The 24,737-nt window shown below is 52.2% G+C and overlaps 9 protein-coding genes across 9 annotated transcripts; 4 read left to right on the top strand and 5 right to left on the bottom strand.

The window, feature by feature from the left end:
• Positions 1 to 153: 153 nt before the first annotated feature.
• Positions 154 to 581, bottom strand: BD324DRAFT_652030 (hypothetical protein; the record flags this gene model as incomplete). Its single annotated transcript, XM_022018428.1, has 2 exons — positions 154 to 315; positions 354 to 581. 2 exons carry the CDS (start codon positions 579 to 581, stop codon positions 154 to 156), a joined length of 390 nt encoding a protein of 129 aa, XP_021870256.1.
• Positions 582 to 758: 177 nt separating this feature from the next.
• BD324DRAFT_642777 (hypothetical protein) lies at positions 759 to 5,674 on the top strand (the record flags this gene model as incomplete). The annotated part of the gene is made up of 17 exons (XM_022017504.1): positions 759 to 833; positions 871 to 1,078; positions 1,117 to 2,016; positions 2,051 to 2,236; positions 2,273 to 2,421; positions 2,458 to 2,647; positions 2,684 to 3,066; positions 3,102 to 3,346; positions 3,382 to 3,691; positions 3,727 to 3,873; positions 3,912 to 4,079; positions 4,117 to 4,391; positions 4,429 to 4,781; positions 4,819 to 5,090; positions 5,129 to 5,362; positions 5,397 to 5,493; positions 5,532 to 5,674. The coding sequence occupies 17 exons, from the start codon at positions 759 to 761 to the stop codon at positions 5,672 to 5,674; spliced, it is 4,335 nt and encodes a 1,444-aa protein (XP_021870257.1).
• Positions 5,675 to 5,739: 65 nt separating this feature from the next.
• On the bottom strand, positions 5,740 to 6,764 carry BD324DRAFT_581390 (Mov34-domain-containing protein; the record flags this gene model as incomplete). Its single annotated transcript, XM_022013499.1, has 4 exons — positions 5,740 to 6,065; positions 6,104 to 6,345; positions 6,387 to 6,656; positions 6,700 to 6,764. The coding sequence occupies 4 exons, from the start codon at positions 6,762 to 6,764 to the stop codon at positions 5,740 to 5,742; spliced, it is 903 nt and encodes a 300-aa protein (XP_021870258.1).
• A 188-nt stretch (positions 6,765 to 6,952) lies between these two features.
• On the top strand, positions 6,953 to 13,516 carry BD324DRAFT_646197 (armadillo-type protein; the record flags this gene model as incomplete). Its single annotated transcript, XM_022017621.1, has 12 exons — positions 6,953 to 7,070; positions 7,106 to 7,189; positions 7,226 to 7,467; positions 7,506 to 7,554; positions 7,594 to 7,656; positions 7,691 to 9,994; positions 10,031 to 11,308; positions 11,346 to 11,577; positions 11,613 to 11,902; positions 11,939 to 12,357; positions 12,394 to 12,798; positions 12,835 to 13,516. The coding sequence occupies exons 1-12, from the start codon at positions 7,035 to 7,037 to the stop codon at positions 13,514 to 13,516; spliced, it is 6,084 nt and encodes a 2,027-aa protein (XP_021870259.1). The 5' UTR covers positions 6,953 to 7,034.
• On the bottom strand, positions 13,514 to 14,567 carry BD324DRAFT_630285 (hypothetical protein). Its single transcript, XM_022016314.1, has 4 exons — positions 14,431 to 14,567; positions 14,303 to 14,371; positions 14,180 to 14,245; positions 13,514 to 14,109 (listed from the first exon to the last, which is right to left on the bottom strand). The coding sequence occupies exons 1-4, from the start codon at positions 14,484 to 14,486 to the stop codon at positions 13,737 to 13,739; spliced, it is 564 nt and encodes a 187-aa protein (XP_021870260.1). The 5' UTR covers positions 14,487 to 14,567; the 3' UTR covers positions 13,514 to 13,736.
• On the bottom strand, positions 14,568 to 16,150 carry BD324DRAFT_630288 (hypothetical protein). Its single transcript, XM_022016315.1, has 3 exons — positions 15,517 to 16,150; positions 15,397 to 15,475; positions 14,568 to 15,245 (listed from the first exon to the last, which is right to left on the bottom strand). The coding sequence occupies exons 1-3, from the start codon at positions 15,753 to 15,755 to the stop codon at positions 14,904 to 14,906; spliced, it is 660 nt and encodes a 219-aa protein (XP_021870261.1). The 5' UTR covers positions 15,756 to 16,150; the 3' UTR covers positions 14,568 to 14,903.
• On the top strand, positions 16,151 to 20,166 carry BD324DRAFT_630290 (hypothetical protein). Its single transcript, XM_022016316.1, has 15 exons — positions 16,151 to 16,448; positions 16,503 to 16,662; positions 16,701 to 16,796; positions 16,835 to 16,981; positions 17,020 to 17,265; positions 17,304 to 17,390; positions 17,429 to 17,698; positions 17,733 to 18,350; positions 18,385 to 19,102; positions 19,144 to 19,245; positions 19,283 to 19,430; positions 19,467 to 19,690; positions 19,724 to 19,865; positions 19,904 to 19,937; positions 19,987 to 20,166. Exons 1-15 carry the CDS (start codon positions 16,290 to 16,292, stop codon positions 20,115 to 20,117), a joined length of 3,282 nt encoding a protein of 1,093 aa, XP_021870262.1. The 5' UTR covers positions 16,151 to 16,289; the 3' UTR covers positions 20,118 to 20,166.
• A 59-nt stretch (positions 20,167 to 20,225) lies between these two features.
• On the top strand, positions 20,226 to 23,079 carry BD324DRAFT_630304 (major facilitator superfamily domain-containing protein). Its single transcript, XM_022016317.1, has 11 exons — positions 20,226 to 20,569; positions 20,636 to 20,658; positions 20,719 to 20,770; positions 20,859 to 20,941; positions 21,018 to 21,184; positions 21,269 to 21,494; positions 21,569 to 22,268; positions 22,311 to 22,418; positions 22,469 to 22,663; positions 22,725 to 22,800; positions 22,853 to 23,079. Exons 1-11 carry the CDS (start codon positions 20,308 to 20,310, stop codon positions 23,019 to 23,021), a joined length of 2,061 nt encoding a protein of 686 aa, XP_021870263.1. The 5' UTR covers positions 20,226 to 20,307; the 3' UTR covers positions 23,022 to 23,079.
• Positions 23,080 to 24,496, bottom strand: BD324DRAFT_630334 (hypothetical protein). Its single transcript, XM_022016318.1, has 6 exons — positions 24,258 to 24,496; positions 24,005 to 24,166; positions 23,897 to 23,912; positions 23,485 to 23,819; positions 23,287 to 23,424; positions 23,080 to 23,223 (listed from the first exon to the last, which is right to left on the bottom strand). The coding sequence occupies exons 1-6, from the start codon at positions 24,432 to 24,434 to the stop codon at positions 23,176 to 23,178; spliced, it is 876 nt and encodes a 291-aa protein (XP_021870264.1). The 5' UTR covers positions 24,435 to 24,496; the 3' UTR covers positions 23,080 to 23,175.
• Between the last annotated feature and the right edge of the window lie 241 nt (positions 24,497 to 24,737).

The following is a 24,737-nucleotide window of genomic DNA, read 5'->3' on the forward strand; positions in this document are numbered from 1 at the left end:
GTAGGGATTCTATGCCTGGGAGCGCTGACCATGCTAGGAGTACGGTCCCGGAGGTACCTTTGTAAGGGTAGGATGAGTTTGATACTCGATGGCCAGGTTGTGATGCAGTCATGCGGTGATGTGTTTTGTACAACATTGTAACCAGTCATGAATCTATGACTTGTCTTGCAGGGCGCTGACAGCTTCTCCCTCTGCCTTGTTCTCCGCATCCAGCTTTTGCAATCGCACCAAGTTTCGCTTCTTTACCAGCAGCCTTACTGTTCGCTCCTGTTCGATTGGGTGCAGCTCTTGCCAGTTTTGAATGCGACTGAGGGTCTGGCACGTCAGGGACGGCCAAAAAGATATTGACTCACTCCGTCTGAGTTGATGATCATAGGTCCCAGCCTGTCCAATTTGACCACATTGCCTCCTCCCACATCGAGGACGGTGACCTCGTCTTCAGCCTTATCTTTCACTTGATTTCCCTCAATCGCCAAAGGCTTAGCTTTCGTAGAGAGGGATTCTGGAATGTTTGGATTCGTCGAGTCAGGCTCAGCTGGTGCAGGAGTTGCGGCCTCAGGTTGGTCCAGAGGGGACGGCATGGTGTGCTTCCATGCATGGATGGAACATGTGCATGAGCATGACATTCTTAGGTGGCGAAGTGCCGAATTATACACGTGGCTCAGGTCATCACGTGACAAACGCGTTTCTAATGTCTGAGACGCGCTTCGTCTTTTGACTTTTATCATAGCTATCATATATCGACTGGGGCAGACACGATGACATCTCGTGCTGACAAGTTCGCCGCTCTGCGTGAAGCGAGAGCCAAGGGAGGCCGACTGCAGCAGTGGAAGGTAAGGCCTCGACTGTGTCTCACGCTGACTCGCCTAGCCAGAGGATGCCGAGCTGTACGACACGGTGACAGATGATCAATACCGATCCATTGTTGGGAATCGTCTAAATCAGGACGACTTCATCGAGGATGACGATTGGAGTGGCTATGTGGATAATGGTGCGGACGACTGGGATGGGGCAGAGAACGAGGAAGAGAGCGAGGACGAGGACGCGTTTGACGGCGAAGACGAGGAGCTAAGACGAGGTTCGTTCGGAAGCTGAACTCACCACTGAAACCTTTAGCGCGACGTCTGAAAAGGGCGAAGCAGCGAGCGAGGGAAGAGAAGAAGGGCGCTTCGAACTCCAAGCTCAAGACAAAATCTGCTTTCTCAGACTATGCTCGTCCATCCGCTTCCACATCCACATATCGTGCCGCCCCATCTGCGATCCAAGAGGACGATTTCATGGCCTCACTCCTATCCTCCGTGACTGCGACGACGGGCGAAGCATCTCGGAAACGCAAGTCTTCGCCTGACATGCCTAGCTCTGACCAGCCCGAACCGAGCTCAGAAGGCAGCTACTTTGAGACTCGCAAGCGATACGAGCTGGAGGAGGACGAAGATTTATGGGCTCATCAGAAGAAACCTCGTGTATCGGACATCACCGTGGTACCGGACGAGAATACTGAAATGGATGTCGATGTAGGTGTGGATGTCAAGCCTGAACCTTTGGAGTATGACGAGGATGTGGAGATCCGCGTCAGGGATCAGACGAGACCTTTGGCCACGTCCAACAAGGTCAATGGTGGTATCACGCGCCGGAAGGTCGTCAATGCTATCAAGAGTCACAAGATAGAAACCAAGGCAGAGATCAAGGGAGAAGAGAAGCCTCTTCGCACCAGACCGGCAGCGACGACAGCGACACATTGGTCATCGATCCAAGAGTCTCTCCTTCCTCAACCAAAAGTCTCTGATCTGGACGAGGTTGCCGTTGTGTCAGGGAGCGGATCCGTCAAGGTGGAGAACATCATGGATGAGGACGGAAGTCTGAAGATCTTCTGGCTCGACTTTATGGAGCAGGAAGGGGTCATGCACCTCGTCGGCAAAGTTCTCGATCGCAAAAGTGGCAAATATGTCAGCGCGTGCGTGTCGGTCAATGGGATCAAGAGGAATCTCTTTGTCAAGCCGAGAGCGAAGCAGTTTTGTGAGGACTATGCATTGATGTGGCTGACATGTAGCCGGGGGCTTTGAGACCGACATTGAAGTCACCAAGACCGACGTATACCAAGAATTTGACTCTGTGCGTCGCAAGGCCGGAATCGATCAATGGGCATCCAAATTCGTCAGTCGCAAGTATGCGTTCGAAATGCAGGATGTGGAGAAGGGCGAATCAGAATGGCTCAAAGTCGTGTATGGCTTCGATCGTGAGTCAGCCTCTCAGATTGAACTGATTCCCGAAGAGCCGGAAATACCCATGGACACGTCTGGTTCAACCTTCAGTCACGTCTTTGGTACCAACACCTCTGCATTCGAGCTCTTTGTCGTAAAACGCAAGATCATGGGACCATGCTGGCTGAAAATCACAGGCGCCGAACAGAGTTCTAAAGCTGTGAGTAGGCATGGTAGCCCCTCTACTCACAGCCAGATGTCTTGGTGTAAAGTCGAGTTCACGGTTGACGATCCAAAATCCGTCGAGCCCGTCTCCGAGGCAGACGCCGCCACATTGAAGCAGACCCCACCACTTACCATCATGAGTCTATCCATGCGAACGATTGTAAATCATCGGGAGAATAAGACAGAGCTGCTATGTGTGACTGCAAGGACATGGGACGGATGTGAGCCGCCCTGGAGGAACCCAACTGATCTCCCAGGCAACATTGATGACCCGACACCGCCCGACAAGCAGCCATCTCGAGTCAACACCATCATTCGGCCGATTGAGAAATTCCCTCCTGGCCTCGAAGCGCGAGCCAAGGCGGAGCGATCGCCTTTTCAAACGGTCAAAGCGGAGCGGGCTCTGTTGAACGCATTGCTGGCGACGATACACCGCTACGATCCTGATGTGATTGTCGGACATAACTTTCTGGGAAACACATTCGAAGCCATGCTCTACCGTATGAAGGAACTCAAAGCCGATCAGTGGTCCAGAATCGGCAGATTCAGGCGGAAAAACTTCACCATCTCGAAAGCTGGGACCAACGTCAGGTTGATGGCTGGGAGATTGGTAGCGGACCTGTCAAGTGATGCCGCAAAGGTGAGGAGGCCTCCGTGGTAATGTCTGACGCCCAGGGCATGATTTCCTCGACCACATGGTCACTTACTGAGATGTGTAGCACCCATCTCAAAGTCCAACGAGAGGACATCGATCCCGAAGACACCCATACTTACTTTGACCACACCTTGTCTGGCCCTGACAAATTGGTCAAATACATCCGGCTATGCGAAGTCGACGCATACTTTCAGATGGCCATCGCGGCTCGTGTACAAATGCTGCCGCTCACAAAGCAGCTCACAAATCTTGCTGGAAATTCCTGGTGAGGTTCGGCCTAGGAACTCGGCTAATTGACAGGAACTTGACACTGAACGGTGGACGTGCGGTTCGAAACGAGTTCATCTTGTTACACGAATTTCACAGGCTAAAATACGTTTGTCCCGACAAGGTCTTCTCTAAGAAGAGCCGTGTGGTCGACGAGGATGAGGATGCTCCACCTGCCAAGACACGAGGAAAGGCAAAGTACGCCGGAGGGCTGGTGTTCGAGCCAAAGAGGGGTTTATGGGACACATACATCCTTGTCATGGACTTCAACTCGCTATACCCTAGTATCATCCAGGAATTCAACATTGACTTCACCACTGTGGAGCGCGACGATGAGGTCGAAGTGGGTAGATCCGTCTGTCAAAGCTGACGGTATAGGGCGAAGAGGAAAAGATTCCCGATATACCGGGTTCAGATGTGGCTCAAGGTGTCCTTCCACGAATCATTGCCACGCTCGTTGGTCGACGTCGGCAGGTGAAGGGATTGATGAAGGACAAATCGGCGACTCCTGCGCAGCTTCAACAGGTAGGCTAGCGTTCGAAGCACAATCGCTCACCTGCCAGTACGATATCCGACAACAAGCTCTCAAACTCACCGCCAACTCCATGTACGGATGTCTTGGATTTGCGGGGTCGCGATTCTCTTCGAGACCGCTAGCAGCTCTTACAACTTTCAAAGGCCGTGAGATTCTGACCCATACACGTGAACTGGCCGAGTCGCTCCAGCTAGATGTAAGCGGACCTTGATGTGTTGGACTCACTCGCTTAGGTGGTCTACGGAGATACCGATTCCGTCTTTGTCAATTCTAATGTCACAACCTACCCTGAAGCCCTCAAGATCGCCAACGACCTGAAGAAACTCGTCAATGAGCGGTACAAGCTGCTCGAAATTGATCTCGATGCTGTCTTTGAGCGCATCCTCCTCCTCAACAAGAAGAAGTACGCTGCCGTTAAAATCGACGAGAGCGGGGAAAAGGCCACGGAAGTCAAAGGATTGGACATGAAGCGACGAGAGTTTTCAAAGATCTCCAAAGACTCTTCAAGGTGAACAAACCCGTGTGATGATGGGCTGACGAGTCAGCGCGGTACTGAAGGAAATCTTGTCGGGGGAAGCTACGGAGATTGTCGTCTCAAAGATACACGATTTCTTGACCGCTCTCGGCGAGACCGTCAGAAACGGCACCATCCCTCTGGAGGACTTTATCATCTTTAAGCGGCTTGGAAAGAACCCAGAAGACTATCCGGACAAGAAATCTCAGCCTCATGTGCAAGTAGCACTGCGCATGAAATCAAAGGGTGCCTCAGTTCGAGCCCACGATGTCATTCCCTACATTATGTGCCTGGGAGCCGATGGCAAGTCTGCAAAGACAGCTCAGGCAGACAGAGCTTTCCATCCGGATGACCTGAGACGGCAGGGCTCAGAGCTCAAAATAGGCAAGTCGTCCATCACGACGAGGCTGATCCAAGCCAGATTACGATTTTTACCTCGACGGACAAATACTTCAACCTATACTTCGTCTTTGCGAATCTATTGAAGGCACAGATCGCGCGCGGTTAGCGGAATGCCTCGGTCTCGATCCCACTCGGTATGCTCAGACCACGCACGAGGTTGGAGAGAAGCAATTCTTCACGTTTGAGTCGCAAATATCGGACAAGGAGAGATTCAAGGAGTCTGATCCATTGAGCATACGTTGCGCGTCGTGTGACACGGTGTTCTGCTTTGATGGATTGGTTGATGGATCGGTGGGTTTGAGAGACTGCGTAATTTGCTTATATCGCAGACGGTTGTCCAGCCTAGCGGCATATTATGTCCGGCATGCTCCACAGCACTGCACACTGCCAGTCTGGCGGTTCAGCTGGAGAACCAGATCCGCGCTCATATCTCGAAATATTATCTCGGCTATACGGTCTGTGATGGTGAAGGCTGCGGTGCACGAACGAGAATGATGGGTGTCTACGGAAGACGTTGTCTTGGTCTAGTCAAGGAGGGTTGTAAAGGCTCAGTGCGCCTTGAGGTGAGTCGTCGCGGTAGGACAAAGCTGACGGCAGTACTCTGACTCCATGCTGTACAACCAGCTCTTGTATTACGCGAGCCTGTTCGACGTCCACAAAGCCATGGACAATGTCCGTGGCACTGGACGCTTTGGTGAGTCTACGGGTCCGGGGCATATCTGACGCGCGAAGAGGAAATAAATGCTCTTGCAAATGCCAATGCTGCTGCGTTCGCCGAGCTGGCAGCCGTGACGGACAAGTATCTCGACAAGAATGGTCGCAGATATGTGGACATGGGCGGATTGTTTAAATTTATGGAGAAATTCAAGATCTAATTTTTGTATGACTACAGTCTCTCACGCATCTGCATTTCATGGTCACAGCTGACCAAGTCTCGCTTTTAGTTGGTACCTTGCTGTAACAAGGTCAAACGTCCGCTGAGCTCGACTTGAGATCTGACCAAGTTGGCCAAGTACGCGACCGTCAATGTATCTTGTAATCCAGCTTTGACACCGCCCTCCTCGCCTTCTGATCCTGCCCATCGGCCGACTCCCTCGAGCAAGTATCGTCCAACCTGAGCATCGGGTTGAGTCGTTCCTGCGTTGACTGATTTCACATAGGTCAAGGCATTGTCAATGAGATTAGAGAGATCGGATAGAGATGCTGCCAAAGTCGGCAGAGGAGGTTGAGATGGACTCGGTGTAGGTTGCGAGGTCAACATATCCACTACGGTGTCAATAAATACTTTGCAAATATCGACTCACAGGCTGCGCGTTCTGAGTCTGCGTACTTGAGCTGAACGGGAACAGGCAAGAAGACACAGCTTTCCGGCTTCGGCGTCAGACCCAGTTGATTCGACACCCAACCCTTGACGCCCAGGCCTTTGCCTTGCTCCGAAAGGTCTGTATCGATGGTCAAGTGAACAGCAGGATACGGTACTGTCTCGCCAGAAAAGAAGTTCTGAATGACCGCAGAGTACGCATTCAGAGCAGAGTGGGTAGCGTACCTGGTCCTTTGAGCTTGATCTCTCTTTTGCCATCGACTTACCATCCAACGATGACCTCTTTCGTTCCATTCTTGTTCAACAGATCCACCATCTCCATCAAGAACTCCATGTCGAACGCGATCTGGTTCTCATCCTCGCTGTGCGGGAGCGCAAAGCTCGTCCTCACTTCAACCTCTGCGCCCGATTCTGACCTTGTTCCCATCAACGTCCCGATGACTCGGGGTGTACTCGACTCAGACGGCTTCCGAGAATGATGTGTGAGGATGGAGGCGAGGACTGAAGGATGAATGTTGATGACGGATGGAGAGCGACTGTGGAGGGTAAGATCAAGCCGAGATAAGTTTCGAGACTCACACTTGAGAGCTCGACGCCGGAGGAAGATTCAGATGGATCGCTGAGGATCCGATATCGAGCGACATGGTGGATACGGTCGCTTCGTAGTTGGCCAAATGTCAAAAGTGAATCAGAATTTCACCGAGACACGAACGAAATCTTTTTGTCCCCTCTGGGCTAATTAGAAATCAGTTTCTAATCACCAGCAGAGGCTTTTCTAATACAGCTCCTAATCACCTCTGCGACGCCTAAAGGTCAGAATCACTGCCTATCTCTGGTCGTGACGATCACCTTGAACCTCTTGAGGTTATATCAATACGGTTGGTACCGTGCTTGACTCAAAAGCCTACCTGGAAATGTCAGAGGCGGCTGCAGCCTTGGTCATTGACGAGGTGAGGCCTCTAAGTAGTCATCGCTGATCCGTCAGACCCGCTTCACTGGCGATGGCGCCGACCTGAACCTCTTACATTGGCTCAGGCAAGCTGAACAGGCCATAGAATCATCGTCCAATGTGAGTCCTCACGTCCAGTGCATGATCTAAATACAGGACGACCTTCTCGCAAGTCTTCAATCCCTTCATACCTTCTTTCTTAAGCTTCTCTTACCGTCCGCTTCCCCATCATTGCCAAAAGCTGGACGACCCATACGGCACCTCGTCACACGATGTGTCGTCAAGATTCACCACAAAGTCGAATCTAGGAGTTTATTCGATTTCGTCCAGAGCTTGGTCAAAGCTGTCAGTGATGGAGGAAGTAAAAATATGAGCGCGGTGGAGAACGTGGCGAGAGTGTAAGTCCTCCTCCTTTGAGTGCAAAGCTGAGCTATAGTGCCTGTTGGTATTGCATTGGAGAAGTCATCAAGGAGCACGGAATGAATGTGAGATCCGGCGTGTATGCTGATTCTGATCAATGTTAGATGATGTCGTTCATGGCGGAGATATGTACCTCTTCAGTGAAGGTATTACGAAACACCAACTTGGTGAGTCGTGCCTCGGAAATGTGACTCACTCTAGTCTGTCCTGCTCCGATGTCAAGCTGTCCTGGCATTTTCACGATCACTACATTCTGCTGGCCGAGCTTTGCCCGATGCTCTGGTCAAGGATCTCCTCAAAGCACTGCGGAATGGTCTCCAAGATCGAGCTCTACCCGTGCAGCGGGCGTGCGCAGAGACTTTTATATCGCTCCACAACTACACTTCTGCAACACCTCTGCAAAGCACCCTCGATAGCGTTGCTCCACTAGTCTTCAAAAGCTTGGAGACCGCAGACTACCTCACACGAAGGGCTCTGTCTCGTCTTCTCGCCATCCTGCTCGCTGCGACGCAAACCCCCGGATCTGGAGCCCCCGCACCAGACCAGAGCAAGAAAGTCACAAAGACCGGCGAGGATGCTCTGTCCGAGCCCACAGTCGTCACGTCGGCTGCCGAAGATAAAGGGGCCAAGACTTTGCTGTCCAATGCCGAAATGCTGCGTTTCCTATCGACTCAGTACAACCGACCCAATACCCCTCGACGTCTGAGGAATGCCATTCTCGATGTCTACGTCACACTATTCACTACTCTGGGTTCAGATTACGTCGAATCCCATTACGCTGAGATAGTGAAGCACATCATGGACGAGATAATCCTCTCATCTCGTGGCCAGACGGGACGGTACGAGATTTTGACAAGTCGGGATGCTGCAACACTCATGCTGCGTGATCTGATCGGCGTTCGGTTGCTGTCGGAAACGGCACAAGTAATGGCCCTGAGAGAATGGGCCAATTCGTACGTCAAGAAATGGCAGCCTCAACCTCTACCCGGACAGAGCACTACGCACAAGCTTGTCCTCGTTGTTGCTTTAAGAGAAGTCGCTGGTCTTCTTGAGCAGCTTGGCAACGCCCCACCGTCAATTCTCGAACTATTGGCAGAGCCTCTGGTCAGACTCCTCTCGCACTCCTCTCACTCTGTTCGCGTCGCAGCCGCCTATGCCCTTCGACGATTCTGTTATCTGAATCCGAGCCAGCTCTCCCGCATACTGGACATTCTTCTTGTTGAGTTGCAGAAGGACCTCGGTATGCTGGGCACACCAACAGCGCCGAAGGATCTATCGCATCGGATCATGGGCAAATCTCTCGCTTTGTCCGCCTTGATTGCGGTCGGACCTTCCAGACCCTTGTACATGGCTCATGACGCCCCAACCAAGGTCTTCGACCTGGCTGTGTCGATGCTGAAGCGCGCTGGAGATCACGATGTGGCTGTAGCAACCGTCGAGGTGCAAGTCGGGTGGAACCTCATCGCAGGACTCATGAGCTTGGGTGAGAGTTTCGTCAGACAGAACTTGTCACAATTGCTGGTTCTATGGCGAAACGCATTGCCAAAGCCCACGAGCAAGGACGCGTCGGTCGGCGAGCGAGGCGAGGCCGAGTGGGTTTTCCTACTCGTGGTTAGAGAATGTGCATTGGCCGCGGTCTTCAACTTTCTGCGGCATAATTCATCTCTGGTCAATATTGACGCCGCAAGACGACTCGCGACGCTCTTCACCAACACACTCAATTTCGTTAACGGTTTCGCTACGGCCTTTGCCGAAGCCCTGCGCGAGCAGGCGGCGAATCCACAGGCCACATCTCCCGCATTTACCGCTCGTCCATCACTTGTCGAACGCGAATCCAATCTTCGTCGTCGAGTCCTGCAGTGTTTCTCTGCACTTGGTCCTTCCTCGGCAACCGAATCCATGCAGGCGGCCTTACTACAGAGCGCAATCACAGTCTTCGCCGATCCGGAAAATTATTCTGGCTCAGCAGCGCAAGCGGCCATTGCTGCGCAAGCTGGCCAATTTACTTCGGTTTGGCAATCGACAGACGGATATGCTTTCGGTCTCACAAGCCTCTTGCAAGCTCGCGAGTTGGGTCGTAGATCAGACTCTGAGGAAGCTTTCTTGAATCGCGATCGCATCGAAGTGTCAATCGATTCCCAGCTTGTGCGACCTATAGTCGGCTCCCTCGAGCACGATGTGCTAGATCTACTTGTCGCAGACGAGCTCAGCACTCCGCCCATGCCGCCTTCTTCTCAGACAGGTGTCATTGACGCTGGTCTTGAGCTCTTCTCCATCATGTTCCCACATCAGTCTGTCGAGGGACAGGTTCAGTCACTGGCCACGCTATCCAGTCATGTTCGCTCGGGTAAACTGGAGAAGAATCCTGGTAGAAAGCAAGCAGTCCTGGCGAACACCATCGCAGCACTGCGGCAATCTCTCAGCTTGTCAGAAACTTCCAGTGTGAGATCGAGAAAAGCCTTTAGCAATTCCCAAGTGGGAGATTTGATCAAGTCTTTGCTTCAGGTGAGTTGGCGGAGAAGTTGGCACGCTGACAGGCAGGACGCGATACTCGACCCCAACACTGGCATTCGGCAAGCATCGGCTGAGGCGATGGGTCTCATGAGTAGCCTCGCGGGCAGCAGCTACTTGTCGACACAGGTACAATGGCTTGTCGACCAGGTCGTCAATAATCGTGTACCTGAAAGCCGAGCGGGTTGCGCACTGGCGTTCGGGGAGATTTATAGCCACGTTGGAGGTCTGGCTGGTGGCCCAATCCTCAAAACCATCGTAAACATTCTAATGTCACTAGCAACGGATCCGCATCCCATCGTCCACTTTTACGCCATGTCAGCTTTGTCCCAGGTGGTCAATGCCGCCAATCTATCTTATTCACCTTACGTCCCAAATACACTGGGCATGCTTGCCAACATCTATCTCTTGGAAACGCACGAGCCTGACGGTGGCTCACTAGGCAGTGTCAACCTTCGCGGCGACCTTCCGGCATACCAAGTAATTTGCCGAATTCTCCATGCCCTGGTCGGTGTGCTAGGCCCCGAGCTTCAAGAACCGGGCAAGATCCGGTCTCTCGTCTTCCTCTTGGTACACGAGTTCAGTGAAGAAGTCGATGAGGGTCTTGCAGTTGAGGCGATCAAATGTGTTCAACAGTTCCTCATGTTTGCACCTGCCGAGGTCGATATCCCGAAACTGCTTCAGACGTTTCGAACTCATTTGGCATCGACCCGAAGACCTCTCAAAGTCGCTGCCATCACCGCTCTATACCAAATTGTGCAGCGAGATGCCATGCTCATCTCGAAACTCGGCGGCAATCAACTCGTTGAAGACTTATTCGGTCTTTTGGACGATGATCCCAGCTTGGAAGGAGTACGAAATGTCATCACGTCTTGGCTGCAACAGACCGCTGCTGCTCTCCCATCAGGCTGGATAGACCTTTGTCAACGCATCATGACTCGGACGGCACCAGCCAAACCTGCTGTTTACCAGCCTCAAAGTCAAAGTACGGGCACTGCGACATTTGTCATGGATGACGAAGGGCAATCTCTTGGTGCAATGGAAACCAGCTCGACGTCTGGCCTATCGTCTCGCTGGAGGACCCAACTCTTCGCGTTGCAGTGCCTGCACAATATCGTTCTCGCCGTTGCTGAGCACGGCAAGCCCGAAAATTTTGATCCGGTCTTGGCCAAGAGATCAGGTGCGAATCCAAGACAAATGCTGTTCTCTCGGGTGGCAGATATCGTGCGCATGGCGTTCTCGGCAAGTGCCGCTTTAGTGATGGAAGTGCGGCTCGAAGGCTTGGTGGTGTTACGAGATGTCATCGAGGTGAGAACACATCGGGGCATTCTGCTCATCGTTATAGCGCTTCTCAAGCTCGGCGGATCCCGACTTTGAAGGAGCTCTACTGCTTGAACAGCACCAAGCCCCGATCGCAGCAGCTCTCACACCTTCATTTGGGTCTGACTCCGGCCCAGACGTGCTCGCGCTCGCCGTGCAGATCTGTGCCGTATTCGTAGGCTCTGGCGTGGTGAAGGAAGTGAACCGGATGGGAAGAATCCTCAAACTCCTCACGTCAGCTCTGGAGCAATGCAGAGGTGAGTATGCAGGGTATGACTGGGCTGACCATCAGATGGCGATATGCAGTCTCTCGGCGATGTTGAAGACCTCTCGGCTAATGCCGCTGTTATGCTCAAGGTGTCTATCTTAGCTGCATGGACGGAACTTCAGGTCGCTTCTGTTAGGCAGGCGTATCTTGTGGACGTAGTCAAGCCTTATCGGTGGCTACTGGGGCCATTCTGGATCGGAGCTCTGCGAGACTATGCGCACGTTCGCACAGACCCGGAGATGGGTGCAGGTGGTCCAAATCTCACTGGCGCGGTCGACCTTGCCAATGGTCTAGGTAGAGAGGTCTTGCTTCCAGTGAGTGACTCATGGAGCAACAACACTGACGTGCAGTATTACGAGACTGGCTGTCCCAAGATGATGCACGCACTTGCTGTCGCTCTAAACTCGAACGACAAGTTTGCCCTTGGTGCGATGGACGGTCAAGCATTTACTACTCCTGCCGAACCGACAACAATACCTCCTATCAGAACGGAACCATGCGCAAACTTTTACATCATCTATGGCCTGGCGTTTGAGCGATTGGTCAAGTGTCTTGGGGACTCGTCGGCATCACTTATGGCTCAAGTTTGTTTGAAACTCATCCAAAGCCTGGTTCAGCCTCGCATGTCTGGCAACGTATTCCAGGGCGCATTTTTCGACGAGCTGTGCACTGTTTGCTACCGTGTGGGAATGGGCGAAAGGGCGACACTCAAAGCTGACATGTGTGATGTGATGAGAGAGTTTGTGGTCTCGCGAAAGGGGCAGGATGGGTGAGCGGAGGCATTTGGGCGTGTCTGACGATGCAGTTCGGATGCCGCTCAAACACGACGTGCTCTGGCAGTGACGACTCATGTCCTACGATCGGCAATCAGCTCAAAAGATATTCAATCCACCTTCTCTCAGGCTGATGGCGCCGTTGACCGGGTGGTTTTCCTGCGAGCCGCTTTCACCGCATACACCAAAATCGTAGAGTGCATCGAGCCGACTCAACGAGCAGACCTCTACGCTGTGGCGATACATTTGTTCGGGGACTTGCTCGCAGACGAGACCCCGGGGATGGACTATGCTGGTCAACTTTTCCCCGTGCTCAAGATGCTTCTTGACGCTATTCTTGGGACTGGGTCTCAAGTCCCCGGTATGGGCAATGCGACGGGCGAGCGAGTCATACACGGTTTGCTATCTTTATGCTTGAGCCATGTGGACGAAATGAGGTGGGCGAGCAGGCCGAATGTTGCTGAGCTCCTTAGAACCAGAGTCAATCCCGTTGCCAACATCAAGATAAAGAACAACCTCTTGGCCATGACACTGATTTTGACTTCCCTTCCCCCATCTCTATCGGTCAGCCGGGTTGTGATCGAGTCAATCTGTTATACGATCGGCCAATATCTCGGCAGCGCATCCGAGCGGGCAGAGCTAGGCCTCACGGCCGTTCACTGCACATCCACGCTATTGACTGCATCGTTGCGCCCAACGTCGTCTGGCAAGCCATCGCCAATATTACAGCACGCCTCCTTGAATCTCTTACCACCCATCATCAGCTTCATCTCTGAATCTCTGGTGTCTTCTTCTACAGATGTGCAGTCCCTCGAAGCAATCCGCGAGACGCTAAAGTGCCTCATCAGTTGGACTTCGGGCCTGAAAGATGATCTCAAACCTCGAGGCTTCGGCGTCCTCTTGCCCACGCTGTGTCTTTTGCTGGACCCACCCGGAACCTCTCCTTCTCAACTCCATACCATTGCTACGAATACCCTTCTGAGTCTTGCTCAGAGCTCACCGAGTGCGTTCAAAGATGCCACTATGGTCATGGATCCGGAAGAACGCAGAAAGCTCGAAAAGGCTGTGAGGGACAAGGTGGAGATTGAGCAAGGGAGGGGTGCACAGGTAGCGGCTGGAGAGAGAAAAGGCATTGAGTTGAAGAGCTTTGGGTAGCTGATAGAAGAATGCATAAGGAAGGCGAAAATAAGATAGGGAAATGGCATTACGGATAGGTTGGTATTTCTGAGGCTTGGTGTTCACACAGAGAGAGAGAGAGTCTCCGGAATAATAAACATGAAAAGGTAGACCGAGGCATGGAGGTGATGTCTTGTGAGCAAGGTAGTGGCGTCCTGCAGAGAGCGTGGTGACCTTGTGTTGTCTCTTCGTTCCTCTTTTAAAGAATGGCGAGGCCTCCAACGATCATTCCGAGGACGCCGACAGCTGCGCCTGCCAAACCCTTGATCGACCCGATCTGGATTTTATCAGCGGCACCAGAAGTTTTGGCGGCGGAAGACGAAGCTGCAGCTGCGGAGCTTCCAGAGGCTGCAGCGCTGGAGATGGAAGCGAGAACGCTACTGATAGCAGCCGAGGCTGATCCAGAAGCGACGGCAGAGGCGCTAGTGAGGCCAGCAGCAATGGAAGTGAGGTTGACAGAGGAGGTGGCAGATGCAATGGTAGCAGTGACGGAACCTCCGGTCACGCTAGCGTTACCGCAGGTTTGTGATTGAAGGGCTGAAGCGATAGACTGATCGCTTGAAGAGCAGTTCCTGGCACGAGCGTCAGCAAGGGACGACGCGTGTGAGCACGCCGGCCCCCCCCCCCCACCCCCATACTTACGATTTGAGACACAAGCCAGCATCATTTTGGAAGGTCGCGGAAGAGCAGACACATGTCGTGTTGAGGCTGATTGAGATGAGTTTTCTGCCGACACCCTGATCCAGCTGCGTGAAGAAGACTTACAAGCTTCCGCATCCGGCTGACGAGGCAGCTTGCTCAGAGCACTTGAGGACACAATCGGGGATGCCGGATCTGAGGCGTGAGTAGGTCAGTGCCAATGTCGCGTTTGAGTGACAGAAGGAAAAACTCACTGAGCAGCCACAAATCCTGCGGCAGAGGCAGCAGCAACGACAGCGAGGAGCTTCATGGTGAAGAGTGTGTAGATTGGGGGATTATCAAATGAAGCAAGTGAAGAAGAAGAAAATGAAGAAGAAGAAGATGAAGAAGGTGCTGAAAGAGAAAGAAAGAGAAGACAAAGTTTGGATGTGGGCTCTTTATTCATATGGTCTCGGCCCGGGTTTCATTTCAGTTGCCGTGCCCCGCCCTCTTCTTCCCTTCTCAGGTACGTGGCGCTCAGCTTTGTACCGGCTGAGCGGAAGTTGCCGAAAATAGACATTTATTATCAGGGATCGGGTAGCTTTTGCTCCCGAATGTGGCACTTCCTTCTAGGGGGTTACTTACCTGAAGGGTTATGAGGTGTCGTAGCTACATAGAGGTTTCGTCCAGTCCTGCTCCATGGCTGAGAGGGCATGAGGGCAGTCGTTCCAATCTACCGCTGTGCTTCTCAATCCTGGCTATCCTCACTCCCGTCTCCAGCCTCTGAGCTGCTATCCTTTTCTTTGACTTTGGCGTCATCCTCGCCCTCGCCTGGGTCATCTTCGTCTTCGTCGTCGTTCTTCTCCTCCTCCTCCGCCTCCTCCTTGTAGTCATCCGCCTCCTCATCTGACGCGACTTTCCGCTTCTTTGAGCTAGATGACTTGGGGGTTTCGGCCTTCTTGGTGTCCTCGGATGTAGCCGTGTTGCCTGTAGTGGTTCCGTTCTCCGAGTTTTTCACATGGTCATTCGGCTTCTTGGCTGGGACCGCAGCCTTGGGCTTGGATCCTTCGACGACGATGGTGATGGTGACCTAGAAGGGAAAAGCGATCGTGTATGAGATGGCGCAGAGTGGAGCAACATTTTAACATTCAAGCGGTCGAGTTCGTGATAGCGCAAAAAGGATCGAAAGGCGATGACCTCCCCTCAGCATCGCCTAGGCCCCACGCGCTCTACATACTCACCCTGGCTCTAATCTTCTTGGCCCCTTCCGCATTGACAAGAGGAAGTTGACCGACCTTTTGTACATACCATCCGAATGATCTACGTTCCAGTCAGAGGTACTCTTTCCCTCTAACGCTCACGTTGACTCAAACTCCCTGGGCACAGCAGCCAAGGTCATACTATGTTCTCCATCCATATCACCGATGGCAATCGTCAGGTTTCTTCCAGCTTCAGCCTTGAAAGTGGTAAAGTCCGCGGGGATAGGTAGAGCTTTCGCCTTGGTGGATTTGGGTGAGGGTACTGCCTTGATCTCTCTGGGCGGCGCCGCAGATCTGTCGGCTACCGACGACGAAGACGCATTTGATTGACGAGGCGCCATGACGAGATAAGCTGTCTGTGAATGAAAAACTGATCAATCTGCTCAAGGGAATAGATTCGAAGATGTTATTAGGTAGTATGGAAGGAAAGCATGAGATCGTGTGTGAGGGGTGTCAAGTCAGCTTTTTCGTCATCCAGGTGGTCTGTGCGCAATGCATCAAGTCTTCAACGTGTGCCATGTCTCGATGACTCTCGAGATAAAATGGACTTGCTTGGACTCGTTGCGTCCTCTGTCCACTATCCTCGTGGCAGCGCACGCATTAGAGATCTGAATAATTGACCATATACACGCAGATGCTGTCCCGGACTCTCGCCCCCCGTTTCCCGCCGCGTACGCCCTAATCGTCCGAACCGGGTAAATCGCGCCCGATCCTGATCATATGACACTGGAATCTGCTCTTGAGTCTATACTTCCAGCTGGCGACAAGATCAATCAACACCGTCTAGGCCAATCAAGCAGGCACTACACAAGGTCAGCAGGCTCGGGCTCATCCGTTAGACAGTACATGCTTCGACCCGGCAGGTCTCATACATCATGCTCGCCTTGTCTCTATTCTTGGCAACGTCAGCGTTGGGACAATCCTTTGGATATGGACAAATGCGCGATAGTCGCATTAGATCGAGTCCAGAGTTGCTAGAGCTCAGAGGACTGGGACAGACTCCTCTCTCAGAGATGGCATGGAGCAGTAGTCTCGTAAGTCCTGGCCTAAAGCCATCAGAACACACTCTGATACCTTTCTCTTTCAAGGTACCTCCTCGCCGCCGACCTGGCAATCCATCAGGATGCCCACCATGCTTTAACTGCCTCTTGCCTGCATTCAACTGTGGGAATGCTGGAGAATGTAATGAATACGATGGCCAATGCCGTTGTCGACCTGGTTTCGGAGGAGAGGACTGTCTGACACCACGTAAGTGAGATCGAGGGAGTTTGAGCTGATCAGACCAGTGTGCGGCGCTCTATCGGACGGTGATCAGAGGTACCCTCGAGAAGAAGGAAAGCTCTGTGAATGTAAAGATGGATGGGGAGGGATCAACTGCAATGGTGAGACTAGCAGAAGCCAGACATTTCTCATGTTTCAGTCTGCAAGGAAGATCAGGCCTGCTCAGGATTTAAATCCCGTTTACCAGGACAAGGCGGTCCAGACGGAGAAGATGACACGGACGACATGGTTTGCTACAAGGGTGGTCTGGCTGTTCAACAAAATTTCCAGATGTGTGACGTGACGAGTGAGTGGATGCTAGATTCCTTATAGCTGACAGCCTAGATCGCAAGATCATCGACACGATCCCTGACAACAAACCTCCTCAAGTCACATTCTCATGTACCGCCGATCTGCAAGACAACAGCACAATTCTGGACTCGAACTGGCTCTGGCCCAATGTTCATTCCGACGGTGACATGGAAGGAAGCAAAGCAATGGGGCATTGCGAATTCCAATTCTGGGTCGATCGGATCGAGAGTTTCTATTGCAACTTGAAAGATTGTTCCTGGCAAGGCAAAGAGAGCTTTGGTGAGCAGCTTTTTCAATGATCTTAGCTCATCTCCTAGACTCCAACAAGACGTCGTACCGATGTGAGCATATCGAATGTGCCTGCGTTCCCGGTCGATTCCTTTGCGGCGAAGATGGGAGTGTCAGTGAGTGGTACCGCCTTCAGCTCTCGCTCACGTTCCAGACATCGATGACTTCCTCGCCGAAGAAGTGAAAGGACCAGGAACGTTCGAATGTGAATCTGGCAAAGGTTGCGCATTCAGCGAAGCGGCCATGAACAACCTCATAAATGATGTCTTTGGAGACAAATCCATCTATCTCGATTGCGACTCTGGGGAATGCTTGCATCAGACCCAGGTGCCTGGATACACGCGCCCACAGAAGCCAGACAACACCGTCATGCTGGCTCTGAGCGCCTCCGCCGCAGCTGCAGTGTTCCTCTTGGCCTGCATTCGTGAGTTGGCAATGTTGTGTTGAGCTGATTCCAGTGTTCTGGTACCTCGGTCGAACTCCTCGTCATCCTGATGGCATGGGCGGAGTCAAGCTCCCCGAAGATGAAGCTGCCAAGCTCATGACGGATCATGTCCCGGCTACACTCCACTTTTCCAATCTTTCGTACTCTCTCGCCTCGGGAAAGACTGTCCTCAGTCACATCACTGGGACGGTCCGACCCGGCGAGTTGCTAGCCATCATGGGCGCTTCTGGAGCAGGTAAATCGACTCTCCTGGATATCCTCGCTCGCAAAGCCAAGACTGGAACCGTCAGCGGTGACATGTATGTCAATGGACGGGACATTCCCGATGAAGCGACATTCCGCCGGGTTGTCGGATACGTCGATCAAGAGGATACCCTTCTTGGGACTCTGACAGTCTATGAGACGGTCCTTCTAAGCGCGCTATTGCGACTACCTCGCGATATGAGTCATGAGGCGAAAGTGTACAGAACGCTCGAAACGATGAATGAGCTGGGTATCCTTGGTATTCGGGACTCGAGAATAGGCGAGAGTGGAAAGAGGAGCATCTCAGGAGGTGAAAAGCGTCGGGTGTCAATCGCTTGCGAATTGGTCACTGGCCCAAGCATTTTGTTCTTGGACGAACCGACCTCAGGTGAGATGGAGCTTCGAACGGAACTGACCATCAGGTCTCGACTCGTACAATGCTTACAATGTCATTGACTCGCTCAAGACCCTTGCACGGACATACAATCGGACCGTCATCTTCACTATTCATCAACCACAATCCAACATCGTTGCGCTATTCGACCGCTTAGTCCTCCTTGCGAAGGGCCAGCTAGTCTACTCTGGCGAATCGCGACGCGCAGCGGACCACTTTGCCAAACTAGGCTATGAATGCCCACCAGGATACAATATCGCTGATTATCTCATCGACGTGACGGTCGATGCGTCTGGCGATCGCAAAGTCAAAAAAGGCAAAGCGAACGGCCATGCTCCCAGCTCTTCTAGATCTGAACGAGATCCAGAGAATGGATTCAGGCGAGATGTGGACAGTGCGAGCGATGAAGATGACTCGGATGCGTCTACGCAGAATTTGCCCGTTGGAATCAAGCAGAAGGCTCAAAAATTACTCGGAGCCTTCACCTCGTCCTCTACTCCAGCCTCACCGTCCGAGGATCTAGTCCCGGAGAAATTGGCCAGCATCGTCCTGGCTTCTCGATCAAGCGATGATGCAAAGATTGTCGAAGCTGAGATCCATCGAATCCAATCTGGTCAGACGCCAAACGGCGTGGACTCGACACGAGACGTAGGCGAGGAGACTGATCTGCTCAAGGGGTACCAAAAAGCGGGCTATTGGACACAGTTCAAGCTGCTCTCTGGTCGAGCCTTCAAGAACCTCTACAGGTGAGGTCTGTCAGTCGCAGCTATACTGACGGAACAAACAGGAATCCGCTGCTCATGGGTACACATTATGCCGTAGCCATCGTTGTGGCCTTTGTCTGTGGATTCTTCTTCTACAAAGTCACGAATGATATTCCTGGATTTCAGTGAGTCTCGACGATAGACACACCGGCTGATTTGCAGGAATCGACTCGGGCTGTTCCTCTTCATTCTCAGCTTGTTTGGATTCTCGACGCTCTCTTCACTGGGAATCTTTGCGAATGAGCGAATCCTGTTCATGAGGGAACGAGCCAATGGATACTATTCCCCAGCCATGTACTTCCTGTCCAAGGTGAGTTTCAGGCCTGGTACGGGGACTGACTTTCAGATTCTGTTTGACATCATTCCGCTCCGTGTCATCCCGCCATTCGTCCTTGGATCCATTGTGTACGGTCTGGCCGGACTCAATCCTGAAGTCTCGTCTTTCTGGAAGTTCATCATGACGTTGGTATTGTTCAATCTCACAGCTAGCAGTATCGTCCTGTTCCTCAGCGTGGCGATATCAGATCTCGGTCTGGCCAATCTGCTCGGATCCCTCGTGATGCTGTACAAGTGAGTCTAAGTCAGTCTACCCGTTGACGCCAGTTTGCTCTTCGCTGGGCTGTTGATGAACTACGACCGAGTGCCACAGGGCCTGAAATGGATGCAGACGTTGTCATTCTTCCACGCAGGGTATGAGGCGTTGCTCGTGAATGAGTTGAGATATCTCCAGCTCATCGAGCGCAAGGTGGGTCGACAATGAAAGAGGTACACTAACGCCTCTAGTTTGGTTTGGATATTCAAGTCCCCAGTGCTACGAGTGAGGACCTAGCTTTTCACACCCGTGACACTTGCTGATGCCTACCTAGTTCTTTCGTCCTTTGGATTCCACGCTCAAGCATTCTGGTGGCCCGATACAGCTCTCTTGGGCATTGTGTTCGCCATTTTCATCATTGCAAGTTATCTCGTCTTGAAATTCTTCGTCAAAGAGAGGAGATGATCGTTCGTTGGGGTCTTTTACTAAACATATGCATGTGGAATTTGTCTTGGCTCGGTCTACCTCCACACCCGGTTTTCCGTTGAGTCATCGCCGAACAGGTTTTTTGTTGTTGATTTTATTGGCCTGTTGTTCATACTACGATTCCATCTTCACTGCTGCATGTCGTGGTTGTCATCAGGACACATTGAGCATGATCCCTCTACCTGCTTCTCGGAAATCATCTTATAATCTCTTGCCTCGCCGTCCATCACGTCTCGAATCAAATTATTCACGCCATCGGGAACCGACAGATGGTACAGTCACTGGCGGCGGCGGTCAGGATGATATAGACGAGGATGAGGATGAAGATGGGAGTTTAGATTTTGAAGAGCGTCTAGGGCTAGAAGAAGAGATAGATGGAGGTGTAGGAGGGGATAGAGGATTGGAGAACACGTTGGAACAGCTGGGTTTCGGTGGGTCGCACCTATACCAACCTTCGACGACTGATACCGATACCGTGTAACGCTTTTCTTCATCAGGCGCGTATCACTGGAGATTACTTGTGAGCTGTTTGGTCTGTCGCTTCGCCTCGGCTCGCTTCGATTCGCTAAGGGGCCTGCAGGCACTCTGTGGGACAGGCTGGATGTCCGATAACTCTTCCCTTCAATGTATAGGTGAAGTTCAGATCCTTCGCAACTGCAAGGAGGGGAAACAAGCACGGGAGGCGCTGACGCTCTCGTGAAATCACTCTACCTCCCTCAGCGGTCATTCTGCCTCGCGTCCAAATCAACTTTGACCTCAGCTCCAAGGTCGTCGGGCTCTTATCCGCCTCTACCATGGCAGGGGTGAGTTCAAACCTCGTTTTCAAAAAGGCCTGGACAGACACGGGGGGAGGGACGTTGACATTCGGCTGCGGCTTAGATGATGCTTGGCGCCGTTGGCTGGGGAACTGTTTCTGATCTCCTTGGTCGTGCACTCCCATTCAACAGTACTTTATTCCTTACGGCTGTATTCGGGATCTGTGCGAGTTTCGCACCGAATTTCCCAATCCTCTGTCTCTGGATGTTCCTCTTAGGGACGGCCGTAGGGTGAGTTTGTTGAGTTGGCGCTGCACAGTCTTTTTGGCTCCCAAAGGACACGGCCCAAGACTAACCTGGAAAAATTTGACGTAGCGGCTCAATGCCTACGGACGGGACATTGTTCCTTGAAAACCTCCCTCATTCCAAACAATACCTCTTGACGCTACTGTCCATCTTTTTCTCCCTCGGTGCCGTTCTCTCCTCCGTCATTTCACTTGTGTTCCTTCCCGGGGCCAGTTGCTCTCAATTCGAAGGATGCGATATCGCTGGAAAAGCCAACGACGGGTGGCGAAGGGTATTGTTGGTCCTTGGCTGCTTTGTGAGTCTTGTCCGTCTAGGTGTTCTGAGCTTTTTGAGGTGGTCGCTGACGCTTGATCGCTTGCCCGTTGCCAGAATATGGTCTGCGCGCTGTGTCGATGGTTTCTGTTCAGACTACATGAATCCCCCCGCTATCTCGTCTCTAACGGTCGACCCGACGAAGCCATCGTCGTCCTCCGTGCCATCGCATCATATAATGACAATGAGATGAACATCCAGTCAGCCGATGTCGAAGCGACTGAAGATCACGGCGAGAATAAACCTCTGGACGTGGAGAGCAATGACAAGAAACATTCCGAAATGACAACAACACCCATCTCTGGACACGCATACCTCGATGGCGAACGATCACCAGTTCTCAGAGCGAGCGAGCTCAATGACGGTCCCATCACTCGACCTAGTTCTGAGAATTCCTCTCGCCCTCCTTCTCGAAATTACGATGCGATGGGTCATGGTCTTCCTCCCAAACCTCTTCGTCATCCTATTCGGACCGGTTCTGCATTCTACGCCGACACATCACTCACATTGGAAGAGAACGAGAATGCTTTCGACCACTCGTTTGGCGATGCCATGCAGGGTCAGGACGACTCATCGCCCAGAGCGTATCTGTCCCGGAAGGCCAGTACGAAGACGCTGGCCAGTGTGAAAAGTGCAAAGTTGCAGGACGCTCTCGAATGGACCGGTCAGATGAAGCGACAGATTAGGAGATTGTTCGTACCTAAATGGAGGAGAACAGTGATTCTTATGTGGATCATCTGGGCCGCCATGTCCTTCTGTAAGCCCATGAGACTTGAGAACGCACCTTGACGGTGAATAGCGTACACCATGTTTAACGTTTGGCTTCCTGCTGTATTGGAGAGTCGAGCATCTGGCGAAGGCGACGAGGCGATCCGGTCGGCCTTGAGCGAGTTTGTCCTGTATTCGAGTGAGTCGGCCACCAGTAAGGACTGATTCCTGATTGACGCTTTCATCCAGTTGCTGGATGCCCTGGATCGATGCTTGGCGCATGGATGATTCAGACAAAGCTGGGTCGTCGAAGATCATTAGCCATTTGGACAGCTGCAACGGGTCTGTCGACATTTGCTTTCATCCGTGTGAGGGAACAGTACGCCATGGTCGTCAGCTCCATGATCATTTCCATGGCCGCTACAGCGATGTACGCGGTGTTGTGTGCGTGCTTGCTAACGAGCGTCTGTTCGAGTTTCGTGAAAAGCTGATTGTTCCGTTGCAGACGGTATGACACCCGAGACTTTTGGGACTTCGATCCGTGGGACAGCCTGTGGAACGTCCGCTGCTCTCAGTCGACTGTGAGTGCCGCAACGCAAGGGGGGCGGCGTCACAGGGCTGATATACACCCAGTGCTGGAGTCGTGGCACCTGTCTTTGCTGGGTTCCTCCTGACGGTATCTCCTTCCCTTCCCCTCTTCGTGTCCGCCGCTATATTCGTCCTCACTGCCGTATGTGCCCTTTTGCTTCCTTTTGAAAGGGCAGATGGAACTGGAAAAGGCGGAGCTGTCATGGCTCACTAATAAATAATGTATCTATCATCTGATGATCCCCATCATGACATTAATGCATCTTACGATAATATGCGTGTGTAGTGGGACAGGTAGACATACAACGGGACAACTTTCAGATGCTACAACGCTAGTGGCAGTGGCGTTATTCCATATGTATACAGTATTATGGGGTATATGGTGGAGGCTTGCCTTTGCCTCGTTCCATGATGCTCTGTGTAAAGGGTCAATTTTGACATCCCTCGGAGCCCGGACCAAGGGCAGGGATCGGACTCACTCCTATCGGTGATGAGGCTCTCTGGACAGGCATCGAGGAAGAGGAGGAGGAGGAGGATGCAGATGGCGACCCTTTCGAAAACTTGATACCTAGGAAGCTCTTCTTCTTCTGTTCAGATGAAGGTTGTCGACGTGACTCCTGCAGAGTGTTGATGAGCTTTCGTGGGTCAAAGCAGACGATGAGATTTTGACCACTGACCTCTTCTATCCTTCTTTGTTCCTTTACCCATCTACTCCAATTTGTTTCGATGATCGGTAGACCCACGCCTTCTCTCCACGTCGGGGGGAACAATTTCCTCACGCCTTCATACCATCCAGGCATACGCCTCGTGTAACTTTGGATCTGATCCAATTGATACACTATCAACAAGGGAAGTGTCGAAAGCTCATGCGACAATGTCTTTGGTTTGGTCCTATAAGGGCTGGAGCCGAGTTCGAGGGGTGAATGATGAGGTGGAACGGGGAGAAGGAATACAGGTATACGCGTTTGCGATTGAAATTTGTCAAGGAGCGTGATAAACGTATCGAGCTCGTCTGGTAGTCGAAGGAAGGGGGGAGGACGTGTCAGTCCACTCCAGACGTTTAGAGACAGGGGTTTGAAAGGGACTCACGGAACAACCAGGAAGCCTTTAGAAGAAGTCAGCATGGCATTTTCACAAGGAGGGGTTTGAGTGGCCGGCCACAACTCGCGGAACGGTGGTGCTCATCCGGGAACTCACCACTGCCAACATCCCTTTCAACTCGTCGATCTGCTCACTCGTACAGTCTTTCCTCCAAAATTTCCGTTGATGCACTTCCACACATGCTTCATGTATACTCCAAAGTCTCGTTCGTTCATTATACAACGTCACCCAAGCATTACACAGGTCAATCCGTGTGGTCTAGATAATATTGGACCAAAAAAAGACCAACCCCAACATCAGCTTATTGACACCACGTCTTTGGTCCGTCCCGGAAGACCAACAGACTCACCGTGACGCGCTCATCACCGAACGGCCAGTAAAACTGGACGAACCAGATACTCGTTCCTAAACCTTTACGTAGAATGCGACAACTCGCAAGCGATTTATCAGAACCACCCTTGTCACATTGACGTTCGTAGTTGAAGGACGAGCCAGAATCTTTGATAAAGGGTGGTATGGAGCTCATCGCGCTCGACGATCCGAGCTGCTCAACACTCGTCCAGCTCGCCACCACGAGATCAGTGAAGTGAAAAACATTTCGGCTATGCTGCAGCTGGTGGCAAAATGCCCCGCACTAACGGCCATCGCCGAAAGGAACGCCAGCTGCAGCTTTGGCATGAGAGCTGGCCTTTGCGGCTGCAAAACGAGATGCATCTTGGCAAGAGGTGACGAACCCATGGAACACCTTGAGCCATGTTCATTGCTTGTCGCAAAGTGATTATCCTATCCTGAATGCAACACTCTGTCCTTATCTCGTAGTGTACATCTG

Source organism: Kockovaella imperatae (genome assembly GCF_002102565.1).
Source record: "Kockovaella imperatae strain NRRL Y-17943 chromosome Unknown BD324scaffold_9, whole genome shotgun sequence".
Lineage (NCBI taxonomy): Eukaryota > Fungi > Basidiomycota > Tremellomycetes > Tremellales > Cuniculitremaceae > Kockovaella > Kockovaella imperatae.